The sequence below is a fragment of the Eucyclogobius newberryi genome, unplaced genomic scaffold (assembly GCF_026437365.1).
Source record: "Eucyclogobius newberryi isolate DKJ021-1_F unplaced genomic scaffold, fEucNew1.0.hap1 SCAF_6, whole genome shotgun sequence".
Taxonomy (NCBI): domain Eukaryota; kingdom Metazoa; phylum Chordata; class Actinopteri; order Gobiiformes; family Gobiidae; genus Eucyclogobius; species Eucyclogobius newberryi.
Window position 1 is genome coordinate 21,083,864 of NW_027316278.1, and position 22,951 is coordinate 21,106,814.

Sequence of the window (22,951 nt, forward strand, 5' to 3'; positions counted from 1 at the left end):
ATTTAAAACGGCAGGTTGAAAAACAAAAAAAAAGTAATATTTTGTATAGTGGATAAAACATACTGCAGTTGTATTAGAGTATCATACATTGGAGGATATTTGAATTACAAAAAAGTCACAGGTTTTGTGCAGTTAAAATGTTTATTGTTTTATGGCAAAGTGTCACCCACTTCAGTTCCCATTTATAGTTGAATACTATTATGAACACTAGACTTGTATTATACATTTAAACAAACACGTAATCTGGACACGAGACAAAAAGAGGAATTTAATGACTCTTGTATGTACAATGAATACACAAATCTGCGACAAAAACTATGCTCATGATAAATATACAACTTCATTGATTGTTTAGAAATATTTAAAATACTGTGATTCTTCTTTTAAATAGGAAAGAATAAAAATGATCTATATAAAAGAACAGTTTAACCAGTCAAATAAACATATTTACTCCACCGTGTTGATTCATCATCATTCACATAGGCAGTTTTATGTTGAGGTTAGCAATATATACACAAGAGATACTGACTGCTCTGCGTAGTAATGCATTCATAGTTACAATAACCTTAGCTCCCTCTCGAGTTATTAAAACAAAAAACATATTTGCAAAATAAAAAAGTATGTAAAAAGGGCAAATGGCATTTGGTTAAAGATGTGTGATGTTTTGATGGTTTCCTGGTTGGACATGAGGCACCAGCTGGTTACATTCATATTCAAGGGCACTTTGGGCTCATGACAGAAGGGGCGTCCCACGTCCAGCTGTGGGTAAGGCACCATCAGCCTGAATCAATAGCAGCAGAGAGTTTGTGGCAGGGGTGAGTCCTCTAGTCAAACAGCCCTCGTCGAGTGGGGCTAGGGGACGTCTTCCTGCTGAGGCGAGGGGTTCCCTACAGACAAATAAGAAAAAGAAGTTCAATTGCTGAGAGCCACTGATGTTTAATACTGTATTAAAAGTAGCCATGAGGAGTACATACTGGTGACTGGGCTTTGGAAAAGTTCACATGTGCATAAAGCAGGACTGCAATGTCCTTATGTCCAGCTTCCAGAGCAATAGACAGGGCATTACTTTCATCCTGAAAATAAATGATAAATTCAGTAGAATGCAGTAGTAGAATCTCCGGTGTACTAAATATCCTCAAACATAGGCTCCATTTAGATGAGATTTTCTCAGAGTAATTCAGAAGATGATCTCAGATACTCACACTGTCACTCAGTGTAGCGTCGCAGCCTGGCTGAGCCAGCAGCAGTTTCACTATCTCCACGTGGCCGTGCTCACTGGCACACATGAGGGCAGTAGAGCCCTCGTCATCCTGGATGTTGACCTCTGCACTGTGGGCCAGCAGAGCACGAACCATGTCCATCCGACCATGACTGACTGCCAGCATCAGAGCCGTCTGACCCGCCTGCAGCACAACAGAGAACTCAAGGCCTAATACATCACTGTTACCATTTAGGACCACAAGGGTGCAGCAGAGCTCTAGCAGCTCAACTCTAACCCACTTGAAGAATGAGGTGTCAATGAGTGACTTGGTGGTAGTCAGAGAGGCTGATGGTGCAGCTGTGGCTACATTAGCAGCTTACCACACCAGAGTATGGAGGGAATAAATAATGCATGAAATAGACAAAGGGACTTTGAATATCTAGAAAAGCGATATAATGCATAGTTATTATTATTACAGTTAATGATTGTTTTATTTGCTCTTTCACCAATATGAACACATTAATTTTACTCAGATTTTGTCTTTACTCAATAATTGTGTGGGACCTGTAGATGCCCTAGTTTTGCCTTTTGACCTCTGACCTCACTGACCTGGCTGGCACGAGCATTGACATCACCCTTGCTGAAGAGCTCCTCCACAATGTGCATGTCTTTGGGCGTTTCCACGGCAGCCAGAGCAGCGAGCATGATGGGAGTGTATCCCGCCTTGTTCTGCTGGTCCACATTACACACATCTGAAACACAAACACGGGCTGCTGAGTGGGATGATTGACTTGAGGCCTTTCCCGCCCGTCACTCAAACACACAAATGTATTCGACTAGTATGATCTCATTTTATTCAAATCCATGCACCCGGACACAACCAGCATAGGAGGTGGGCACTGAACTGCGTCGTCTGGACTAGAACTTAAAAGAAGACTCGAGTAAAAACATCACTGAAGATCAATTGGAGGGGATGCGGTCCTGCCGGGGAGAGGGCCGTGGGGGTCTGAGGAACTGAATGTATGGCAAAGTACAAAAGCTACAATGGGAGAAGGGGGAAGATTTGCTGTCAGACGGCTGGACAAGTGCACAAAAGACCAACTGCGAGGGCACAAAGGGGTTTAAAGCAGAGCACGTCCCGGACCTCATCAGAGTCTATTGAGCACCTCTTGTATATTTTAAGACTATTTTATGTTCTCTTCTTTGATTTTGCCATTTATAGACGCAACCTTCAAAAGTGAGCTCAGCCTCCAGAGCTTACAAGAAAACCATTTGTAAGGCCAACAAATGCTGGTGATTTTATACATATATCCATTCATCATTTCAAATTATAATACAAAACAAAGATTATTTGCAATAAAAGGGTCATAAATTAGTCTGTACCTGCATCTAGAAGTTTCTTCACCACCTGGAAGTTGGAGTGGGACACGCTGTAATGCAGAGCAGTGTTTCCGTTGCCATCGGCCATGTTGACGATGTGTCGCAGCACGGCGGCTGAAGCGGCCCCGAAGCCGCTCAGGTAGTCCTCCACCAGAGCCGCAGTGGCTGCCTTCTGACTAGACACACGGAACCACTCATGCTGAATGGTGTTTAGACAGGCTCTCTGAGGATACACGAGACAGAAGTAGGATTAACGTCTGTGTGAAATCAAAGGATTCAACAAGAACGTCTCCTTACCAAGTCTTTACTGTTTACAGCCTTTGGGTCAGTAAGGTGGCACTTCAGAACACCACACGCAGCTATCATCTTCTCACTCAGCTCATACCTTTAGTAAAACGTACACATTACAAAGTTTATAGGAGTTTAAGTTTTCTAGGACGTCACAATTCTGGTATTACAATTATTGTGAAAAGAAACATCACAATAGTATGATCATTCACACCATGACCAATAAGTGAATTCCTTAATTTTAATTAACATTGTCTGACAAATCCCCATTCCTCTACAATATGTGACCAGCCTTATTCAATCAAATGTGACGTACACAAATAAAAAGCACTTCAGAATTAAAAAATGACTTAATCCAGCCTCTAAAACTCACATTTATATCATAATTATATTTTGACCTGAATAATCACAATTATTGATCAACCGAAAAATCTTGACATCTCTAGTTTATCCAAGTACGAGTCAGAGGAATAAAGTACCGTTCTCTGGTTTCTGCACTTGCATCCGCGTCCTTGTTCACATCCTCAGCTCCTTCGGCCTCAAACTCCCCCCTAGTGTCTTTTCTCTCAACGTTCTTGTAGCCTCCATTGTCTCCAAACTCGTTCTCTTCCTCCTCCTCCTCCTCCTCCTCCTCTTCTTCGTCAGATGAGCTGCTGTCATCTGAGCTGGACTCGTCACTTGATGTGGTCTCATAACTGTGCCACGAGGGAGAACACAACAATTCATAACTCAAGTTTAGTTTACTTTAGCACTGGACTCCCTGAGGTGGCTCCAGAAGAGATTAGCTTACCCTCCATTTACTCCGACAAACTGCAGATTCTTTTTTGTGCCGTTAGACTCAGGTTGGCTATCTTTCTTCTTCATGATGGACTTAAGAGTGCTCTGATTACAGCGCTGCCCTGGAGGAATAAGAGGGAGCATTATTGTTAGTTTTTATTCACTTTTTTTTTTACCTGTAATTATTACACTGAATTTGAAATGCATTAACGTAAAGCCCTCTTTTTTTCCCCAGCGCTTTGTGTACTACATCTGTGCTCTACATATACATTTGTCTTATTTGATATTTTCTACTTTTTCATATTGCATAACATTGTAAGGGCATTCTGCTTCTGCCTCCCTTATAAATTTGGACACGCAACATATTCAACGAAAGACTTGGAGTTAAACGTGATATTTATAATAATACCTCGGTGTGCGTTTGTATTTTTGCATTGAAAACTAAAAGCTGGTGCTATACAGAGGAAGTTGCTTTAGTCAGAAATGATCTGAAGGAGGGAATGTTTGTCAGACCTAAACTATCTCAGTAATTTTAAGTAAAGGCTCCATAAACCAAAGCCTGGAGCTAAAGCATGCAGCTCATGTGCCAAGACTTGCCCTGACAGAGGCCTCTTCACTGCTCCCAGGAAACACTGCAGGAGTCACTCGGCACGTTTGCTTGCTTTGACAGGTAGGTGTGGTTAGCGTGAGGAGGAGATCATATTTGTTACCTTACCTGACATAAACATGTTTGTAACTCAATGATTGTACCGAGCACGCGTCTATGAGCTCAAGTGCTTGTAGTTAAGATACAATTTCATGAAGCTTCTGCGTTACCGTGTAGCGCAGTAGACATCTGTAGATCCATGCATCTCTTCTGCTCTGCGCTGATGGCATGCTGTGTCTGTGCATTTGCAGGGTCAGTGACTGAAGTCTGGTCTGTGTTAGCCCGCTCTGCTCCCCCAGAGTGGGACTTATGACTCGGCTGCTCAGCGCCAACTAAAACAAACACAGCATTTTAAAACATGTGAAAAACACTTCACTATGCAACATGAAGTCTGGCAGTCAGCAGCACCTATTACAGTATCAGAATAGGTTTATTGCCATTGCCAATGAACAACATTTACAAACACAGGAAGTTGCTTTGGTGATGGTAAAGGAGCACTATGGTTATGAACCCTCCACCAGAAACTTACAGCTTGTCTCATGAAAATGTTATTGCTTTGCCAGAAAGGACAGTAAGGTATAAGATCTTTTGACTGCCAAAAATACAGGTAGTTTCCTGCTCATCTCCATGGAGATTGCAGTTTCATGCCATTCTATGGAACATTTCAGGCTAAACAATAACACCTCAGTGGAGAAAAGAAGGTTTTAGACCCTTTTAAAATCAAGCTGTAAAACCTAATTTTTCTGTGCTTTCAGTTTTGACATGTTTATGGTCTTTGAGCATTCCGTTTGTTGTTCATAAATTAACCGCTTAGGACAATTGCTGTGCCCCAGCCTGAAACAAGAATGCAGCTTATGTAACTCTGAAGCAAGCATGAATCAGCATCTATTGTGAGTGAACTGCACAGGGAAAGTAGCTCTAAAAACAAGTGGTTGATTGGAGTAATGTTACTGGCTCTCAAAAGAAATTAGCTCACTGTTGGGTTGAGGCCAAAGCCCCTACTGCATTTTTCAGGGACAAAGATAACTTTGACCCGTCTGATCTAATCAGATTATCTTTAGTATCTGCGTGAACAGACCCTCGAAAAGCCGGCATCATTAGCAACAGGCTCGCCAACACGAGCCTAGTCCCTAAATCACAAAACAAAGTAATAAAGGCAAAAAAATACCACACTTTGGGGTTTGGACATTAAATATTTACTTTTCAGTTTTGTTGCCAGTCAAAGGCACTATCTAGAAGTAATTCATTATATTGTGCCTGTCATTACAGAACTATTCACAAGCCTCTCCACCCAGTGTTTAACAGCTATTTCAATCTAAATTACACAATGAAGGGGAAATGAGAAGAACTTAAGATAAAACTGAATAAAGCTTAAACATGAGCTTTTAGGCAGTCAATAACAAGCCTCTGGAGGCAGATCTAAAGCACAGCAGACTGTAAATCAGACCACATGTGCAGCACTGAGCCCTCACCTGGCAGCGGGCACATGGAGTCAGTCTGCAGCTTGAGAATGTCCTCGGCACTTCCATACTTCATAACAGAGTTTATGGACGAGAGCGTGCTGACCAGCTGGCTGTTTATGGAGTTGAATTGACTCTGAGGTTGACCAAAAGCCTCTGCGAGTTCACTGTAGTTCTCAGCCAGGAGCATCTGCTGTTCCTGTAGCAGCTTTTGCACCCTCTCGATGTAGTGGTCCAGCCCCGCACCCTCCTGGGACTGATTATGGGCCGGAACATTCGCACATTCAAGATCCTCTTTAGTAGTGCTGGTAACAGGTTCAGGATTTGTGGGCTGGGAGGGGCCACATGCAATATTCCTGGTTTTTAAGCCGACTAAATAGTTTTCATGAATGTTACGTGGTCCCACCCCACATTCTTTGGTTTTTGAGGAGCTTGATTTGCCAGGGAATGACTGCATATCTGTGACTGTTCCGACTGCGACTGAGCGGATGTTGGTAGGCGAGTGGAGATCTTTGACTAGTCCTTCACCTGCAGCCACTGTCCTGGTCTCTGTCATTGCGGTGTTGGTGTGCTTGTCCTCAGTAGACAGCAGCGTGTCTGTGGAGGAGTCAACCGAGTCTGCAGCATCTGTATTCGTAGAAATGCTTTTACTTTGACAGTTGGTGTTGGTTTGCTGCGTTGCAGACTCAGGAACAGCCATGGTTCCAGAGTCCCTCCTTGTGACGAGATCTACTTCAGTTCCTTGGGAGACCAGGGTCTTCACAGGACTGACCACAACATCCACAGAACAGTCCCCACAGCCCACCGACCTGCTCTCTTTGGTCAACGCTCTGCCAAGTGCCTCGAAGCCCATAGACTCCTCTGTATTAACTCCAATCTCACAGGCATCTATCTCCATGCCGACTTCCTGGTGACACATCTCCACCTCTCGTCCTACACACTGGTCACGGAGCTGCACTTGCTCATGTACCACCCAGAGCTCCATTGACACCTCTGGACCCACAGCCACAGAATGCACACAAGGCTGACAGGTGACTCCTACAGCGCGACCCGCACTTGTGACGGGGCCCATGTTCAGACCGTCGCCCACGCCCTGACTTCGCACCTGGACTTTTGCCTCCACACACGCGTTGTACATCTCAGGTCTCACCATGAAACCTTTGTCGCACTTTTTCTTACTTGACCCTCCGGCTGCTTGAAGCTCTAGTTTTAGTTTGCCCATCTCCATTTCATGAGTGGTTTCTTTGAGTTGAACTTCTAAGCGATAGATCTTTTCCTTCAGAGCTTCAATGGTCTGTTGCTGGAGCTCGATTTCTTTCTCCGCATCACTAGTCAAGCCAAGCATAGTCTCAGTCACCCCAACTGCAGCGCTATAGGTTTTCTTCATGTCTGTCGCTACACCTACATCTCGTGAACTGTGCTCTGGGGTCAGCCTTTGGTCGGTCAGATTGCTCATGCTTTCTTCAGTAACTGTACCGATAGACTTTTGATTGGCTTGGTATTGCACGCGGATGTTTGACCGAGTATCACGCTCCGTGTTTTCCCGTGTTGTCTGTTCCAGAGCGTGGACCTCAGCAGCCAAACGTCTAAACTCATCCAACTTTTCACTGCTCTGTTCTGGGGCTTCAGGCTCCTTAATGTGCAGTTCCATTTCCTTTTGAATCAAACTAGAATTTTCCATTTGGTCAGCGCTGCCAACGCTATATGAACGCTTACGAAAACCACCAGGGCCTTGGTTTTTGGACTGGGCTGCCATTTGTCTCTTTTCCTCCTGGAGAACTGCTATTTTCACTTGTAGGATTGGAATGGTTTTCACCTGTCCCTCCAGCTCCTTCAGCCTCTTCAGAGCGATCACCATCTGCTCTCTGATTTGTTGCAGCTGCATAGGGCTGACATTGGTCACAGGGGTGGTCATGCCAGAGCTCAAGGGGCTATGGCGGATGGAGCCTCCAAGAGAAATGGTGTAGGAGGGGTTGTACTCTCCGTTGGACAAGTGACCGTTGATGGTTAAAGGCTGATGGGCCGAGGGAGAGATATGACTGGGGCCTACAGAGCCGGAGTACGAGGACAGAGAACTGTTGGAGCCCAAACCTCCAAAGCTGGCGAGGCGCCGGCGTGGAGGCTCACTGTGAGGTTGCATCAGCAGTCTTTCCTGCTCCAGGCGTCTCCTGGTCTCCATCAGGGTCTTCTCCACCTGAGGGTTGTGGCGAGGGGTGATGCGGGGGGACTGTGGGGGCAGCAGTGGTCTGTACTCTGTGCCGCAGTAGGCCTGCTCAATGTAGGCGCTCAGGGTCGGGGTGTGAGGAGCGGGGCACAGAGGCCTGGAGGTGAAAGACACTGGAGACTGTTTGTCGTCGCTGTTGGAGGAGGACAGCGAGTCTGTGGACGTCCATTCAGCCTGAGAACTGCCCCGCGGCAGAGCCAGCGGCCTGGGCGTTCTGGGCTTCCTCTGAATACTCAGTTTCTTAATGGTGTTGCCCCGCTCAATATCATCGACATACTTGAGGAAATCCAGGTCTAACTGATAACCGTAAGGAGTTTCAACGTAGTAGGGGGCCACCGAGTCCTTCTCCTCTTCTGTGCTCGGGCATCTTTGTCCTCTCTCTGAAAAACATAATCAATATTCATCAGTGACTGATGCCACAACTGCATTTTAAAACTTAATCTCCCTTTGGAGTTTTACAGTTATGTACATTATATTAGAGTTCATGCGGTCATTGTTTCATCATCCACGATCAAAAAGAGATAATAAAATGGCATTGTTTCTAATCATAATGCTAAATGCCCAAATAACGTTTTAGGTTTGTAAGTAAAGCATATGAAATTCTGATCTAGAACTTATGATATTTCAGAATCTTTTTGGCTACTGACTACTGACTGCCTTTTAAATGCAAAACACTCACATGTTCAAACATGTATATATTTCCACATGTATATTTCACTTGAGGATAGCATTTTTTCCGCTAACAAGCAATTAATAAATTATTAACAGCTTGTTCCTCCTTCCTAGTGAGGAGTCAAATTTAATCAAGAGCAGGACAAGGGTCAGTGGTACAGGAAACAACAGTTTGTCAAGACTGTGGTCGATTTCCAGAGTCCAGACACAAATCAATGGAAACAGTTAAAGGCAAAGTCTAAACTCGACAGGAGCATAAAGTCTGGTGTTAGTGAGACACAAACAGGCACCTACAGTCAGTGTTTTCACGCAGTGTTGGCTAAATACAGCGACTTGTTCTTGGTATGCGTGGAACTCCAGCACACTAAAACACAGGCCTGAAATAAACAAGCTCTTCCCCTGTGCCGCTCGGCCGTTCCATCTGAACAGTTAAAACCGCTCCACTCACCTCAGGACACGCGCTCCATTTTGACTCCTCCACCTCTCAACAACACTTAAGAGTCCACATCAGCTTAAAGCTCGGAGCTGCTGGCTCCTGCTCCGCACGCTCTTTCTCAATCCTTTCTCTGCACGGGGAAAAATTCCAGTATTCGTGTGGACTCAAGTAAGCTCAGCCGTTCTCTGGTGCACTATTGGACAGCTGCCTCACCAATCAGCTGACTGTTTGAGATTGGGCGCGTCCCTTTCCAAATGAGGGTTATGTTTTCACTGGGAGGGTGGTCAGACCAGCACAAAAAACAGCCTGTTCTTAAGACAAATGACAGCCATTCAAAAGGTTTAGTATGAACAAATTGGCAACAAATTTAAAAGATTATAGGCTGGAAAATGTACTGAAAACTATTAAGATATCATTGGTCAAAAAAACCTTTAAATCTATACTAGCGGGGAAAATTACACACATGTTGTACGTGTTAAGAACTGTCAATTTGGTTTTGAGTCGTCGTGTAGTAACAGCTGAGTGATGACCTCATCAACCTGGGACAACCGACCCGGCCGTGCTTATCCACAGCTGTCACAATTGTTAGCGTGACAGGATTACAGCATGGTGACCAAACCATTGTAGAAAACATTCTTTTGGTACCACTTTTGAAAGGACCAATGTGGAGTGGATTTCTTTTTTCTATTTCTAATTGACGTGTTATGCAATTGTCCAATTAATAGTGTAAAAATAGCACAGGCCTGGCCCAATTCCTCTGCAGGACACGATCATAATCACCCCACTTCTTCAAAAAAAGATTAGATTTTTGAAAGGTATTCTGAATTATTAAAATACATGGCTTGTTCATTTATGAAAGATTATGTTGACTGTTTGCTTTGTAGTTTACAATAATCTAATGTGAAGCCTTTAGTTAATAGGGATACAAAAACGCATTATACTGGGTCAGAGCAGAGTGGAGAGAACAGGCTTTTCTTGGCTCACTCACACACTGGTCCCTTTCTCACAGCCTGGTATTTCCTGGCTACAGTTGTGCACTTTCTACGCCTGAAACATTTAATCAAGCTGCAGCTGCTCAACACAACAAACAAGATACAGCCGTGAGGAAAAATATCAGGAAACAGGACTGATCTGAAATAATAAAACCGTGGCGGCTCGGATTATACAAATTCTAAGCCTTTTTAAGTTGACACGCCGGTGCCAAATTCCACAAGTTCACTGTGTAACTCTTGAAAATTCCACTCAATTTTGTTGCTCAAGAATGGTTTCATTGATTCTTCAAAAGTTTCTCAGAGCGAATTATGGGGAAAAGTAAACTCAATTTTAAAAAATCCACCAACAAAGACCGACATTGTTAAGCTGTCATTATAGTCTATGGAGACAAACAATACACAATTATCTATTGATGTGTGCAAAACAAAGCCATTTAATGCACTTCTCTCAAAGACTTATTCAAACAGTGTTGTATTTATACAATAGCTGTATCGAGCAGAGTCTTGTACTACTTCAGAAACAGATCACCTAAATATACTTTCAAACCAAAAATGTATCTCTTAATATTAAATTTAGTGACTGGTAAATAGAATCATCTTACAAAGCAGCAGATAAAATGTCTAGACTGGAATGAGGCTAAATTTAACTGTTGAGGTACAGTTTACAAGTTAATTTATTGTTAGACTGATCAAAAATATATCCGTTTGCATTTCAACATTGCTAACGCTCCATTTGATTTGTTATTTTATGTATTTGTTATTTAAAAAGGAGGACAAGTCTCTCTTGTTCGTGAGGTAAGGAATACCGGCTTTATACTAGTGTGTGAACCACTTCGGGCGACAGTGTGGAAATCACACTTCAGAAGGGTCTACGATCAGGGCCCGACACGGGAGGAAGAGTTTATATTGATAATATTGAAATTACTCTTTAAAAAAAAGGTCTTGCAGCCCAGAAACAAGTATTTAATCAAGTAAATACCGCCTGAATCATGACCAGCTAATATTAAAACTGAGCAAGGACTAAAGAAGGACTAGGATTATTCACTAGAACTAAAATATAACAAAGACATAATCAAGTCTAAACAAGAAGATCCAACCCAGGTCTAAATGAGAAGCAACATAAGCGCAAGTGCCACCAATAGAACCACAGTCTGAAAACGCTGACAGTTGACGCTTACTGCTTGTAAGTCTAGGCGGTTCATTTATATGGCAAGAGGGGACAGAAGACTATGGAAAGTTATTATTGAGCATATGGTTTATAATGAAAATGCTGCAAAAAAAACAACTTCCAAGTAAGAGAGTAAAGTGATATTTCTGCACTTTAGTGGATAATCTTATAGTGGATAATCCTTTTCATATTTGTCTGACGCTTCAACCTCAACATTTCAGACTTCACATGTTACAACAAAGTAGCAGTAGACATAAATTCTTGAAATCATTACAAGAAAACAGTAAAGTGGATGTTACCTGTGCCATTGTTGTTGAAGTGTATGGTCTGAGCCATGGCTGCAGCTCGGCGCTCTCAGTCCCACACAATCAGATGGGCACATGCAACTGCCATGCATCAAGTCCAGGCGGTCATGCACCCTGCGGACTGCAACAAACAGGGAGAGTGCAGTTAGTCAAGAGTTCATGCTGAAAACACACACACATCAGCAGCTAACCAGTTCACACCATTGTTTTAATCACATTACATTTAGAGTAAAGTGCACAAGAGCAAATTGGTTGGAAACAGTAATGCTACAGAATAAGATCTTATGAAAAATGTGGTTGACTGATGGCAGACAGCACAGGTGTGTTTGCATCTGGTTTTCATGAAACAGACGTCCAATGTGAAGGGGCCTGCTTATAATCAATAGGGCCTTTATGCGCCACGAAAGCAGACATAAATTCACTTTAAAAATGGCAATATAACAATATCAGCAAATGTATTGGATAGAAGAAAAACAACAAAAAACATAAAAATGTATACAAAAAAAGTATTGAAACAAATGAAATAAAGTTGGACCTTTCCAGTGTAATTTTAGGTTGATCTAGTTGGTCTGGTAGAATAAAGGGACGTCCGTGTAATAACTCCAGGGAGATTCCAATGCAAAAGAGAATGAGGAACTGAACAAGCTGCTTGGATGAGAGGCTAAATGTCTTTCCTACAGAACCTGCCTGACTGAGGGATTACACAGACTTCTCCAATAAGAATTAAAACATTTAAATAAATATTAAATAATTGTGTTGAAAATTACATTTTGAATTTCTTAAATATTTGTGGTATTGAAATGAGTGTTGAATCCTATACCAGTTAGTTTAACATTTTAATTTAGAAGTTTAGTAATGTGACAGGAAAGCAATGTCAAGTACAGAAAGCGCCTTATTTGACTGCAAACAAAAAATGAAGCATGTGACACAGAACAGACGCAGAGTCTTGATGTATTCCAATCCCTAAACAATGTACAACAATTAAATGGGAAAACTTGACAAATCAACGAACAAACAAAACAAACTCAAACCAAATGATGCCACTAGCATTAGCAATCAAACAAAAGTGAACTTTCATGCAAAAGGATCATTGAGACTGACCAAGCATCTCCCAAGTTTCCTGCTCCATGGGTAGTCAGCACAAATGCCTAAAAGAACAAATGGGTCAAGTAGGTCGTTTTTCTGTGCCAAAACAACTATTTTATAAGATAGTGTGTCTACAACAGGGAGTCGAGGCAACAAAACATCAAAATGGTTTTGAAGGGATCTGCCATAACATATCATTATCTACAAAAAGAAAACATAAAATTAAAAAGATGTAATGACAAAAGAACGAAAATAATCTTTAAGTGTTGAATAGTCATTTACAGTCCATTCACTTTTTGACCAATAGAACGACCAAAACCAAAACATTTACAGACAGATCTTGTGTCAATATTGCCCACACTTACTCTGAAGTAACAGCAACATGTACAACGCGGTGAAATTACATTCAAGACCTGTTTATTATAAAAGGATTTCTCATGTAACTCACCCGTAATTCTCATTCTAACTACGTCCTCTGTGCAGGTTCTGAACCAGAGTGAGCCCTTACCCAGCAGCCTTCAGAGAGAGGGATACTTTTCACGGCTAAGATTAGACAACTTCCTCAGATGACAGCCAGCCGATCTGTGCACTATAACCGGCATCAGGGCTGTACGCTGAATGGGGGTGTGCAGACCGGACCCCCTTAACTGGGCCCCCTGCAGGTAACAAGACTGTCACTAATGCAGCGACCTCCACTTGCTCCTTCACCGCACTGGGCTTCAACTCAAGCCAGGAAGGCGCCAATGAAGCGGACAGTGGTGCGACGTAGAAACACAATTTATAATGGCTTATGAATAATAAACACTCAAACATTTGATTAACTGATGTTTATTCATGTAGTATTTCAGTGATCTTAAGCTTAATTGTTCAAAGTTTGGCCCATGTAGAGAACTCTGTCTAGACCTTAAAAGTGTTGATGGTAAAAAAAAAAAAAAAGCACAAGAAGCGTGCGTATAATAATGTAAGAGTAATGTGAAATGTAAGCAAGAGCACAGAAGGTTGCAATCCCACTGTGTTGTATTCAGCAGGGGTTTTTTCCCCCCCCAACAAAATTTTAATAGGGGGAAAAGGCCTTGAGAGCGACTACATTTCTATTTGGAGCCTCAGAATGGGCAACATAAAGTGACAGTTAAAACTAGACGTGGTTGAGCACATTTCATTGTGAAAGACAATTAAAGTACATGTAACAATTGGCTTTTATTGCGTAAATGGCTAATGGCTCTTTCCAGCGGTGGCTGTGGACCTCATCAGGAGTGCTTTGATGCTGGAGCTGACAGAGAAGGTGCAGGTAAGTAAAAGGCCAAAACCCTTCACACTAAAGGGCCATTTGTTGCTGTGCTACTGAACCCAGCTCCCCTGCCACGTCCGAGCACGTCAAAGCGATCTGAAACTGCTTTAAAGACTTCTAATTGCACCTTTGGGTGATGAAATGAACAGAAGGCCGGTTGGTCTCTTACGCATGAAAATGATCCGTTTTGACTTCCTCCAGAGACTTGCATCCATTCCATAAAACTCCAGGAATCACTGTCCATCAGGAAGACTAAAGTCTGCTTTTGTTTATGTTCATAATTAAAACATAAAAAGGCACAAACAATCATGAAATGTCCATCCATCCATCCATTTTCTACCGCTTGTTCCCTTTCGGGGTCGCGGGTGACTGGAGCCTATCCCAGTAACTTCGGGCCTTAGGCGGGGTACATCCTGGACAGTGGCCAACTCGTCACAGGGCCAACACAGAGACATAGACATTACAGACAGTTCACTCTCACATTCATTCACTAGGGCCAATTTAGAGTCACCAATTTTGCCTGACACATGCATGTCTTTGGACGGTGGGAGGAAGCCGGAGAACCCGGAATCATGAAATGTGTTTAAGATAATTCCAATTATTTGCTGCAATTAATCCATTAATTTTTTTCAGCCCAAGATCGTAAATACAAGGAATTGCAGTCCGTTCAGTATTATATGTGCACCTTTTCTGCCCTGCAAAGACACTTGTCTAGTCACGTCTAATGTAGTGGCTTTGAAAACAGTGTCACAAATCATGAGTAAATTACAGTCCGTCCGCACCTTCTCTACAGGTTCATTTAAACAGTATGTACAGATTATGATTAGGATAGAGCAGCTCTAGTTTTAATCTACTTCAGGGTCGTATTTAAATTGTATTGCCATTTTGTATCCTAATTTTAAGATTTTGGTTAAACAGTTTAGTTCAAATGATTAGATTTGGTTAGGTGTTTTATTACTTGTATTTTATCTTCATTTTTGACTGTATATTTTTACCCCACTCCTGTTCTTAAATCTTGTCATTGCACCTGTATCATATTTGATCATGTATGCAGTATCTGTGAGTCTGCATTCACATTTCAATGACTAATAGAATATACAAGCACATACAATGTGTACTTCCTTTAAGCCATCCCGGTAATCTAATATTGTTTGACTTGAAAGGAGATTCAAGATGGAAATAACATTGATAGCAATGAAGAAAAAGCGCAAGAAAAACTTATTTTTGTGTTTGAATGTGAAGACTTTGTCTTGTAGATAAATATGCCCTTTATTTGACCCATTCTTCATTGCTGCATGGGCCAGCCGCAGTGCAGCACCTGCGGAGACCAGTCTCAGAATTTTGGGCCACAAAAAATAAAACAAACTCATGAAAAAGGTAAACCACCAAATTGTATTCAGCAATTCTGTCTAGACTTGAGCTAAGAGCAGCTTCTGCTCTGCCAATACTGCCCTCTAGTGGAGGTCACAGCAGTACAACAACACTTCAAAAATATGACCAATTCTTTATAGGATTAAAATTGTTTTTATATGAATCTTAAGTTGTTTTGCATTGGTGCCAATGATTTTCAGTGCAATGCAGAACAGGTCCAACTTTTAACAAAGCAAAATTGTACTGCAAATCCAATTTGAAATACGTACAACCCAATACAAACCTACACAACCAAATTAGGCTCTTTTCAACATAAACTGCAACTGCAGACTCCAGTTAAATTCTGCCTCTTTAACCCAGCTTCTAAAGACTTCCCTTCTGTTGTTCGCCTGCTCAAAAGCTGTATTGTGGGAGAAATTCCCATCTCAAGTGCTCCTGTGTTTGCTTTTGTGCCAAGCAGCCCTCTCCATTGACCTTTTGGTGACAGACCAATGAGATCCAGCAGCTCCCTTCACCGCTGCACTTCTAAGGGCAGCTCATGCTGCACAATGCACTACAAGCTAATTAAAGACCCACATGCCCAGGGAGGGAAGGCCAGTCTCCAACTGGACAACCTGAAAGTAAAGAGGAGGAGAATTTGCACACTTAGTCAGATTTCACACCTTGTTTATGGTCAATACAAGCTAAAAGTCCAGCCGTGCTCATTCAACATGAACAAGTATCTCAGGAATGCTTTGGAAGGTTTGATGTGGAATTGTGTTGTACGGAATTCCACCAAACACTTGATCTACTGGTCCAATTAAGAGTTCTAACAAGCCGTGGGTCACCATGTGCTGGACCCCTGCCAAACAACATGGGGGCGGGACCAGCTGGGAGGATGATGATGGATAAGTTAAAACAACACAATGAAAAATGCAGGACAGTTTGCTCAGGGACAAACCGCAATCAAAAATGTCAAAGCTGTACAACAATAAGACATGTCCTTTTCAGAGACAGTGTCACAAAAGAGTGTAACCCGAGCCTCCCACTAGACAGGGGCCATCAGAGCTACAAGTGAAGGGCAAAAACACGGCATTTATCAGTCTACTGAACTATAACTTGTAAATGCATTTTAATTCTCCATATTTTTTCTCAGCAAAATGAGACATTAGCATAGAAGGTTCAAACCTGCACATATCTCACAATGGGCCTATTCAACATAGTGGCTGAGTGTCTAACACGTGCACTTCACGCAAGAGGGTCACGGGCTCGACTCACGGTTTGCATGTTTGCTCTATATATGGGTGAGTTTCCTCCGTGCACTCCCCCATCAACCCAAAACCCACACAATAGGCAATAGATAAGGTGGTCCTAAACAAGCGGACCTCCAGATCTGGAGCTGCAGCTCTAAGTGCTGCACAGCACCTGCTCTGTGGTACTGGCTGAAGGATGGGTCGAAAGCAGAGAATTCAATTCACTTCCGAGGGAACTGAAAGTGTCCTAGAATATTATGGCACTTATAATGAAACCAGAAATTAGAATTCCTTCATTTTATTGAAACAGTTTTACATATGAGATCTCTAAAAACATGTGACAGAATTCCTCCTTGACCAACGACCCGTCTATAGAAAAAACAAACCGTGTTCCCCAGGCCAACCTTGAAAAAGAGGTTTTGATCTCAATGGGTTTCTATGTGGTTAAATAAAGGTTAATAAATTGAACAAAATAAGAATTTTCAAATTCCCTAAGGAGCTTTTATCAAGTGTAAAACATGCTCCATCTGTGGCTGCTGTGCCCATCTGGCTGGCCTCTGTTTGGCTTTGGGACGCTCCGTGCTTCAGCTGCCTCTTGTTTACAGAAGAGGGACGAGCACACACCTCCTCTGCAGCGACATCAGGCCGGATTAGCTCAATGTCATGTGTCAGAGATAACACACATCTGAGAAGCACAAACACGGACAAAAATCGTATACAGTAAATTCCAATTTCTACACAAAAGCAAATAAGAACATCGCTTTTCCAGGTGTCATTTTTGGTATAAATGGTGACTAGAACTTCACACATACACAAACCCACTTACTCCTTGTTGTAGATTTGCACTCCTGATTTTATATTGAAACTCATGTGTGTCTGAATGTCCAAAAGAGCGTCCTGAAGATGAACTCAAGTGTGTAAATGAAAAGGCCGATGTGGAGGAAGTAGAGCAGGCCCTGTGTGAGCTCTAATCCCATTTAGGTGGCAGCTAAAATGATTTGTTCCACCAAAGAGACAAACTAAAGAGTGATAGTGTCTCTTGGATGGGGCAGTGGTGAGGGGACATTTAGTACAATCTTCTTTTTAGCTGCTCCTCATTGATAAGTCACAGACGCGCATTTAAAAGTCTAATTTATCCCCAAGAGGAAAGCCACACATGGGATGGTATTTGCCCATCAACTACAGACCGACGCGAGAGATAACTAAACCCGCTCTGGCCAAACACAAAACTGAAGATCAAACTGTGGATTCAACCTTTTCGTTGATTCATGTATTATTTATAGCCACAATTAATATTTGGCTAGAACGGATAGATTCGGAGACAATATATCGAAGTGTACATACGATCGGTAATGTTTTTTTGAAGAGATGCCATTTTTTTATATCAAGCCTAGAGTATCCTGGTTACATAAATAAAAATGCTCCAGTTGATTGTAGAAAAAAGGTTCAGCTGTTGTCATCTGGACTCAGTTTTAGAAAAAACAAGACGTTTTGACTCTCATCCAAGAGTCATCGTCAATTTGCGAATTTAGAATTTTCGGGAACTCAGATGATATTTATTCTATTCTGTGGTAAGCCCTGCCCACCGGGCGGGTCCTCCTGGAGTAGAAGAAAAATCCTTTAGACCTCTAAAACAGGGGTGGGCAATCATTTTCCTCCGAAGGCCATATTCGAATCCAGGCAAGTAGCGGAAGGCCGCGCGATCATTGGTGTGAAAAAGAAAAAAAAAAATCCAAAAAATTAAATATCAAATAAAATATCACTTTTTTGTCAAATATAGGCTATTGAATCCATTATTTAATTCATTTAGCGTCATATTTATTAAGGATACAAGTGCAGACAGATGCCTGAGGGCAAAATATTATTATATATATTTTTTTTTAATATTACTTGGAAAAGCCTGGCGGGCCGGATTGAAAGGCCCAGCGGGCCGGATGTGGCCCGCGGGCCGTAGTTTGCCCACCCCTGCTCTAAAAGAACAAACTATGCAGGTTTTTTTTCCATCAACCTAATTTCAGTTTAAAAATAATGACTTTGCAATACGTAAAAAGCCGGGATGTGATGAATGGTTGTGTCTGGTCCCGAGGAAGTTGTAATAACTTGGCGCTAAACATCCACTTCCGACTGGTGCTTTTGGTGCGAGCAGTCCGAGGTCAGAGGTCAGAGGCTATGACAACGGGAGCGCGGTTCAGAAGCAGAAACAGCACCGCGTATTGTGGCAGGGCCGGACCACGGGGCGAGCGTGGAACTCATCCTGCTGCACAATAGAGCCACATTCCAGTTGAAACATTGTGGCATTATGGGTAATCACTTCCACCAAAACAATAGGATTACCTCTCGGGCCCTTCTGGGAACATGACTCTTGGGAATGTTCGTAAATCATATACTAATGTCTCAGTGGGCCGCGGGTCAGTTTCATCAGTCACCAGCAGGGGGCGCGACATCATTCAAATCAAGTTATACTGTACTGGTCATCCTACCATATACCGGACCCAAAATACTCACTAAAGATCATAAAAATGCTCAAGTTCACATGATAACAACTTTGCATACAGAAATGCACCAAGAAAAGTGCATTTAGAGTTAAAAAAGCAGAATAAATGTATCCGACTATAAACTCACGCTAACTGCAATTTACTTCTGCTGTGGTCCATACAAATATTAATAATCCTAATATAATAAGTCAATTATTAAAAAAGGTATAGTCAAACAGGCATACAAATAAAATGCAGCCCTAGAATTAACATGACCATGAAACGCTTTCAAAATGGAGGTAAAACTATATGCCATTAGTTGCAAAATGCATTCACCCTTGGGGCAGTTTTCAAAGGGTGTTCCTCCACGGCCTAAAAACGACACAATACAACACACAAAAAGCAACATTTCAAAGTTATTCTGTTCCAATTCCTCAGGGTAAACTGGATAGACGGACACCTGTCCTGTCCACAGCTAATGTAGAAAACAACTCCTTCACATGGAATAAATATCCCTGTGTAGAAGTACTTGGATTGTGTCTACAGCCGCTTGTGTGTGGTCAGACTAAAGGACCCATAGGCGCTTTCTGTGGTTGTTTGTTTGAATGAGTTTGAGAACAGGCTTGAACGCACTGTGCATGGACAAATATTGACCACGCTCCATTATTTTATACACAACAGGAACAATCAGTGTTTGTCCATTCAGAGCAAAGGAGGCAGATGTCACTGAACATGTGAAAGAGCCATAAGAGGAACAATGAGCCAGTGGTGCCAGCGAGGAACATCTCTGACATCAGACCAGCTCTCTATGGGTGACACGATTGTGGAATTACAAACAGAAAGATCATTTAGGAAATAATTATCTTTGATGTACAAAACACCATTCTCCAAAGAGTTTTGTTTTTTACAAAACCTGCAAACCCTGCATTTTACTCTTCTATAAACATGTTATTAGTCACACATATTTAGTCAAGATCACCAACAAAGTCAGACCAGATTATCCTACAAACCCTTTGTAACACAAACTATTGAAATGTCTGGATCTTTGCCAAACACTTCATTTGTTTCCACCGTTCAGAAGTGTTCACAAAATAAAGATCATTACCCGTTAAGTCAACAATGTCAAACAAACAAAACATTGTCCAACAGGTTAACTTCTTAAACCGATACAAATGCCGAATAAAGAGGGATTTCCTCAGGTTTGTTTAAAAAAAAAAAAGAAAAAAAAAACACTAGAAAAACTAGTAAAACTGGATATGCAATTAGAAAACTCAACATAATCAACCCTTCAAAAGGTCGTTGACATAATTGTTAAACCTTGTTCTGTCCCAGCACAACCTTAACGCTGTAGCTCACACGTTCAGGCCAGCCGCCCGTGGACAGTGTTGCCATGGCGCCCTGTCCCTCACTTTGTGGAAAATGAAACCTGAGAAGAGACCAGGCTATTGTGGAGTTGACTCCAGCACATCTTTAAAACAGAGGCACAGTGGACATCAGTAAGTACCAGGCGGACGGCAAAGGGCAGAGCTGCAGAGCACACTGCGCTACAGGACACAAGGTTCACTAAATGAACATGTGACGCTGCATAGTTCAGTGTTGTCCAGTACATCCACGACAATACTGTAAAAGATAGAGACTTTGCTTGGGGAAGTGAAGGTTGTACAAAGCCTGAATAAGATGAATTGCACATGACTGAGTAAAGCAGTTCTCCTCTTGACATAACAAATACAGAAGCAGACTTATTTTGCTCCCATCAAGGAGAGCTGGGCGGCAAAAATTATATTAAATAAATAATATATATATATATATATATATATATATATATATATATATATATATATATATATATATATATATATATATATATATATATATATATATATATATATATATATATATATATATATATATATATATATATATATATATATATATATATATATATATATATATATATATATATATATAGCTCGTCCTCAAAACCACATACGTTTTATTACACCTACTGGTACCTTGACATCAACACCAAACAATTTGGATTTAGCTCATTGAGAATTTGCACACATTTGAAAACAATGCTGCCAAACTAAACAAGAAGCACTCAACCTTTTAGTATAAAATAGGGTAAGCAGGGGTGTGTTTCCACGTTTGAAGGGGACATATTATAATCACCTCCACGATTTACTAATTGCAGCCATTAAATTTGTCATTTCAGTTTTGCTGAATTACAGTAATCTTACAGCTCTTGTACAGCAACTTCTTGAACATGTGGAGCACAGACCTCACTGGTGCTGAAAAGCTTAAAGCCGAGCCCATCGCATGTTTGGTGTCACCGGGAGTCAGTCTCTCTGTAAACGCAGCCCGGCCGACCACAGAAAGGAAATCATTTATGGCTGTAATGTTATAGTTTGCCCAGAAACGCCCCAAACGTCTTCACACGACTTTGAAGCACCAAATCAAAGATGTGCTACCACAGCTCGTCAGGATTAGAGGCTTGGCTGAAGAACACATGTGGACCACCTCCGGATTTGAACAACTAAATGTAACAAAAAAGGAGCTAATTAAGCGAGTTAGCAACACAGAGAAATTCGAGAAATTGTGAAAGGAACGAGACAATTGAAAGACAAAATGCCCATCGTCCAGAAATTGAGGCTTTTGTGTGCAGAAGTTAGTTTTGAAAAGCCACTGAACACTCAACAGATCAGGTGTTGCAGCTGCTCACAAATGAAATCTGACTCACTAGTGACCACCACAGACACAACAAACCCCCCCACCACGAACTGAAGTAAGCAGTCAGCTAAATGCCCCGTATAATGAAACTTATGTTAAGAAAAAGAAGCACACTGAAGGGTGGGCCAATCCAAGCAATTAGTGCATTTCCCCTCTTGTTCTCGGGAAGCTCGCAATTACGTTGGAATGAGCGTTTCACATTCTCCACCAGCAGCAGCTCAAATTAAAACACGTTTTACTGTGTAGCAGGAACACAGTATATCCATCAATTTACCGACTAGTGGCGTCTACGGCGGAAAAAAAGCAACGCAAACTCACCTTAGCCCGGTTTTACAAGTGTCCAAGTTATTTAGTAATAGCATTTCCCACAAGTGCAACTGCCACAGACAGAGGATCCCAGAGCAGTGAGGGATTAGCATCGAGACGTCAGCCGCCACCGTCTGACACGCAGAGCTCCAGCCAATCAGCACACACACACACACACACACACACACACACACAAAGTAACCCGACAATGGTGGCCGGTGAGGGAGGCAGTAACACGAGAGACTCCTGTGGGCCGTAAACAGGCTTCCCCAGCCGGACACTGGCTCCGCTTGTGTGGACCGCTTGAAGTCGAGGGTAAATTATGGCCAATAGTAGAATAAAGTAACATTAGACATACCTAATCATGGGCAGATTTATTATACATTACAAAAACGTTAAACATCCTAAATTGTGTTGTAAGATTTAAAAATAGCTCATGAGTTGGGACTGAAAACAGTTTGCAGTAAAACCTAAACAGGGCTCGGATTTGTCCCCATAACATGTCAGATGGTGCTAGTCCAGATTCTGTTGTGGGATACATATTTCACATGACACAAGCATATTTTACTTCATCATTATTCTTTTTCTATCCTGAAGGCTTTATTAGACACTGTAGTGTGAACCCATGACGCCGAGGTGGCACCAACTAACAACCATGTCACACCTTTAACCACTGCAAACGTCTGCATCTAAAAAATTAAATTAATTTAAATATCACATTAATGAATAATGTATAAGATCGCATTCAGTTATTAGAGAGACTTCTGCTTCTTAAGCCTTAAGCTTCAAAGATTAAAGTGCAGCCAAAGAATGTGCTTGTGTAAATAAAACCACAATAAACACCCAAAACACCACTCATCAATTCAGAAGTGGAGTCACACTGGTGTTCTCCGTGATCATATCCTGTGCTAAAGA

The 22,951-nt window shown here is 41.9% G+C and overlaps 1 protein-coding gene across 3 annotated transcripts; it reads right to left on the reverse strand.

The window, feature by feature from the left end:
- Positions 1-134: 134 nt before the first annotated feature.
- Positions 135-22,126, reverse strand: kank1a (KN motif and ankyrin repeat domains 1a). Of its 3 annotated transcripts, XM_072433329.1 has the most exons (12): positions 22,049-22,126; positions 11,544-11,670; positions 5,765-8,356; positions 4,463-4,624; positions 3,660-3,768; positions 3,349-3,564; positions 2,879-2,966; positions 2,585-2,804; positions 1,811-1,953; positions 1,203-1,403; positions 975-1,073; positions 135-887 (listed from the first exon to the last, which is right to left on the reverse strand). In XM_072433329.1, the coding sequence occupies exons 2-12, from the start codon at positions 11,578-11,580 to the stop codon at positions 825-827; spliced, it is 3,930 nt and encodes a 1,309-aa protein (XP_072289430.1). In that variant the 5' UTR covers positions 11,581-11,670; positions 22,049-22,126; the 3' UTR covers positions 135-824. The 3 variants fall into 3 exon arrangements, with proteins under 3 accessions (XP_072289430.1, XP_072289431.1, XP_072289432.1); XM_072433330.1 differs by lacking the exons at positions 11,544-11,670; positions 22,049-22,126 and adding an exon at positions 12,651-12,693; XM_072433331.1 differs by lacking the exons at positions 11,544-11,670; positions 22,049-22,126 and adding an exon at positions 9,097-9,226.
- Positions 22,127-22,951: the final 825 nt, after the last annotated feature.

Coding starts and splice junctions, on each gene's coding strand:
- kank1a (XM_072433329.1), bottom strand. CDS start 11,580: ATGGCTCAGACCATACACTTCAACAACAATGGCACAG. Junction 1,954..2,584: donor GAAGAAACTTCTAGATGCAG/GTACAGACTAAT, acceptor TTTGTGTTTCAG/ATGTGTGTAATGTGGACCAG. Junction 1,074..1,202: donor ACGCTACACTGAGTGACAGT/GTGAGTATCTGA, acceptor ATTTATTTTCAG/GATGAAAGTAATGCCCTGTC.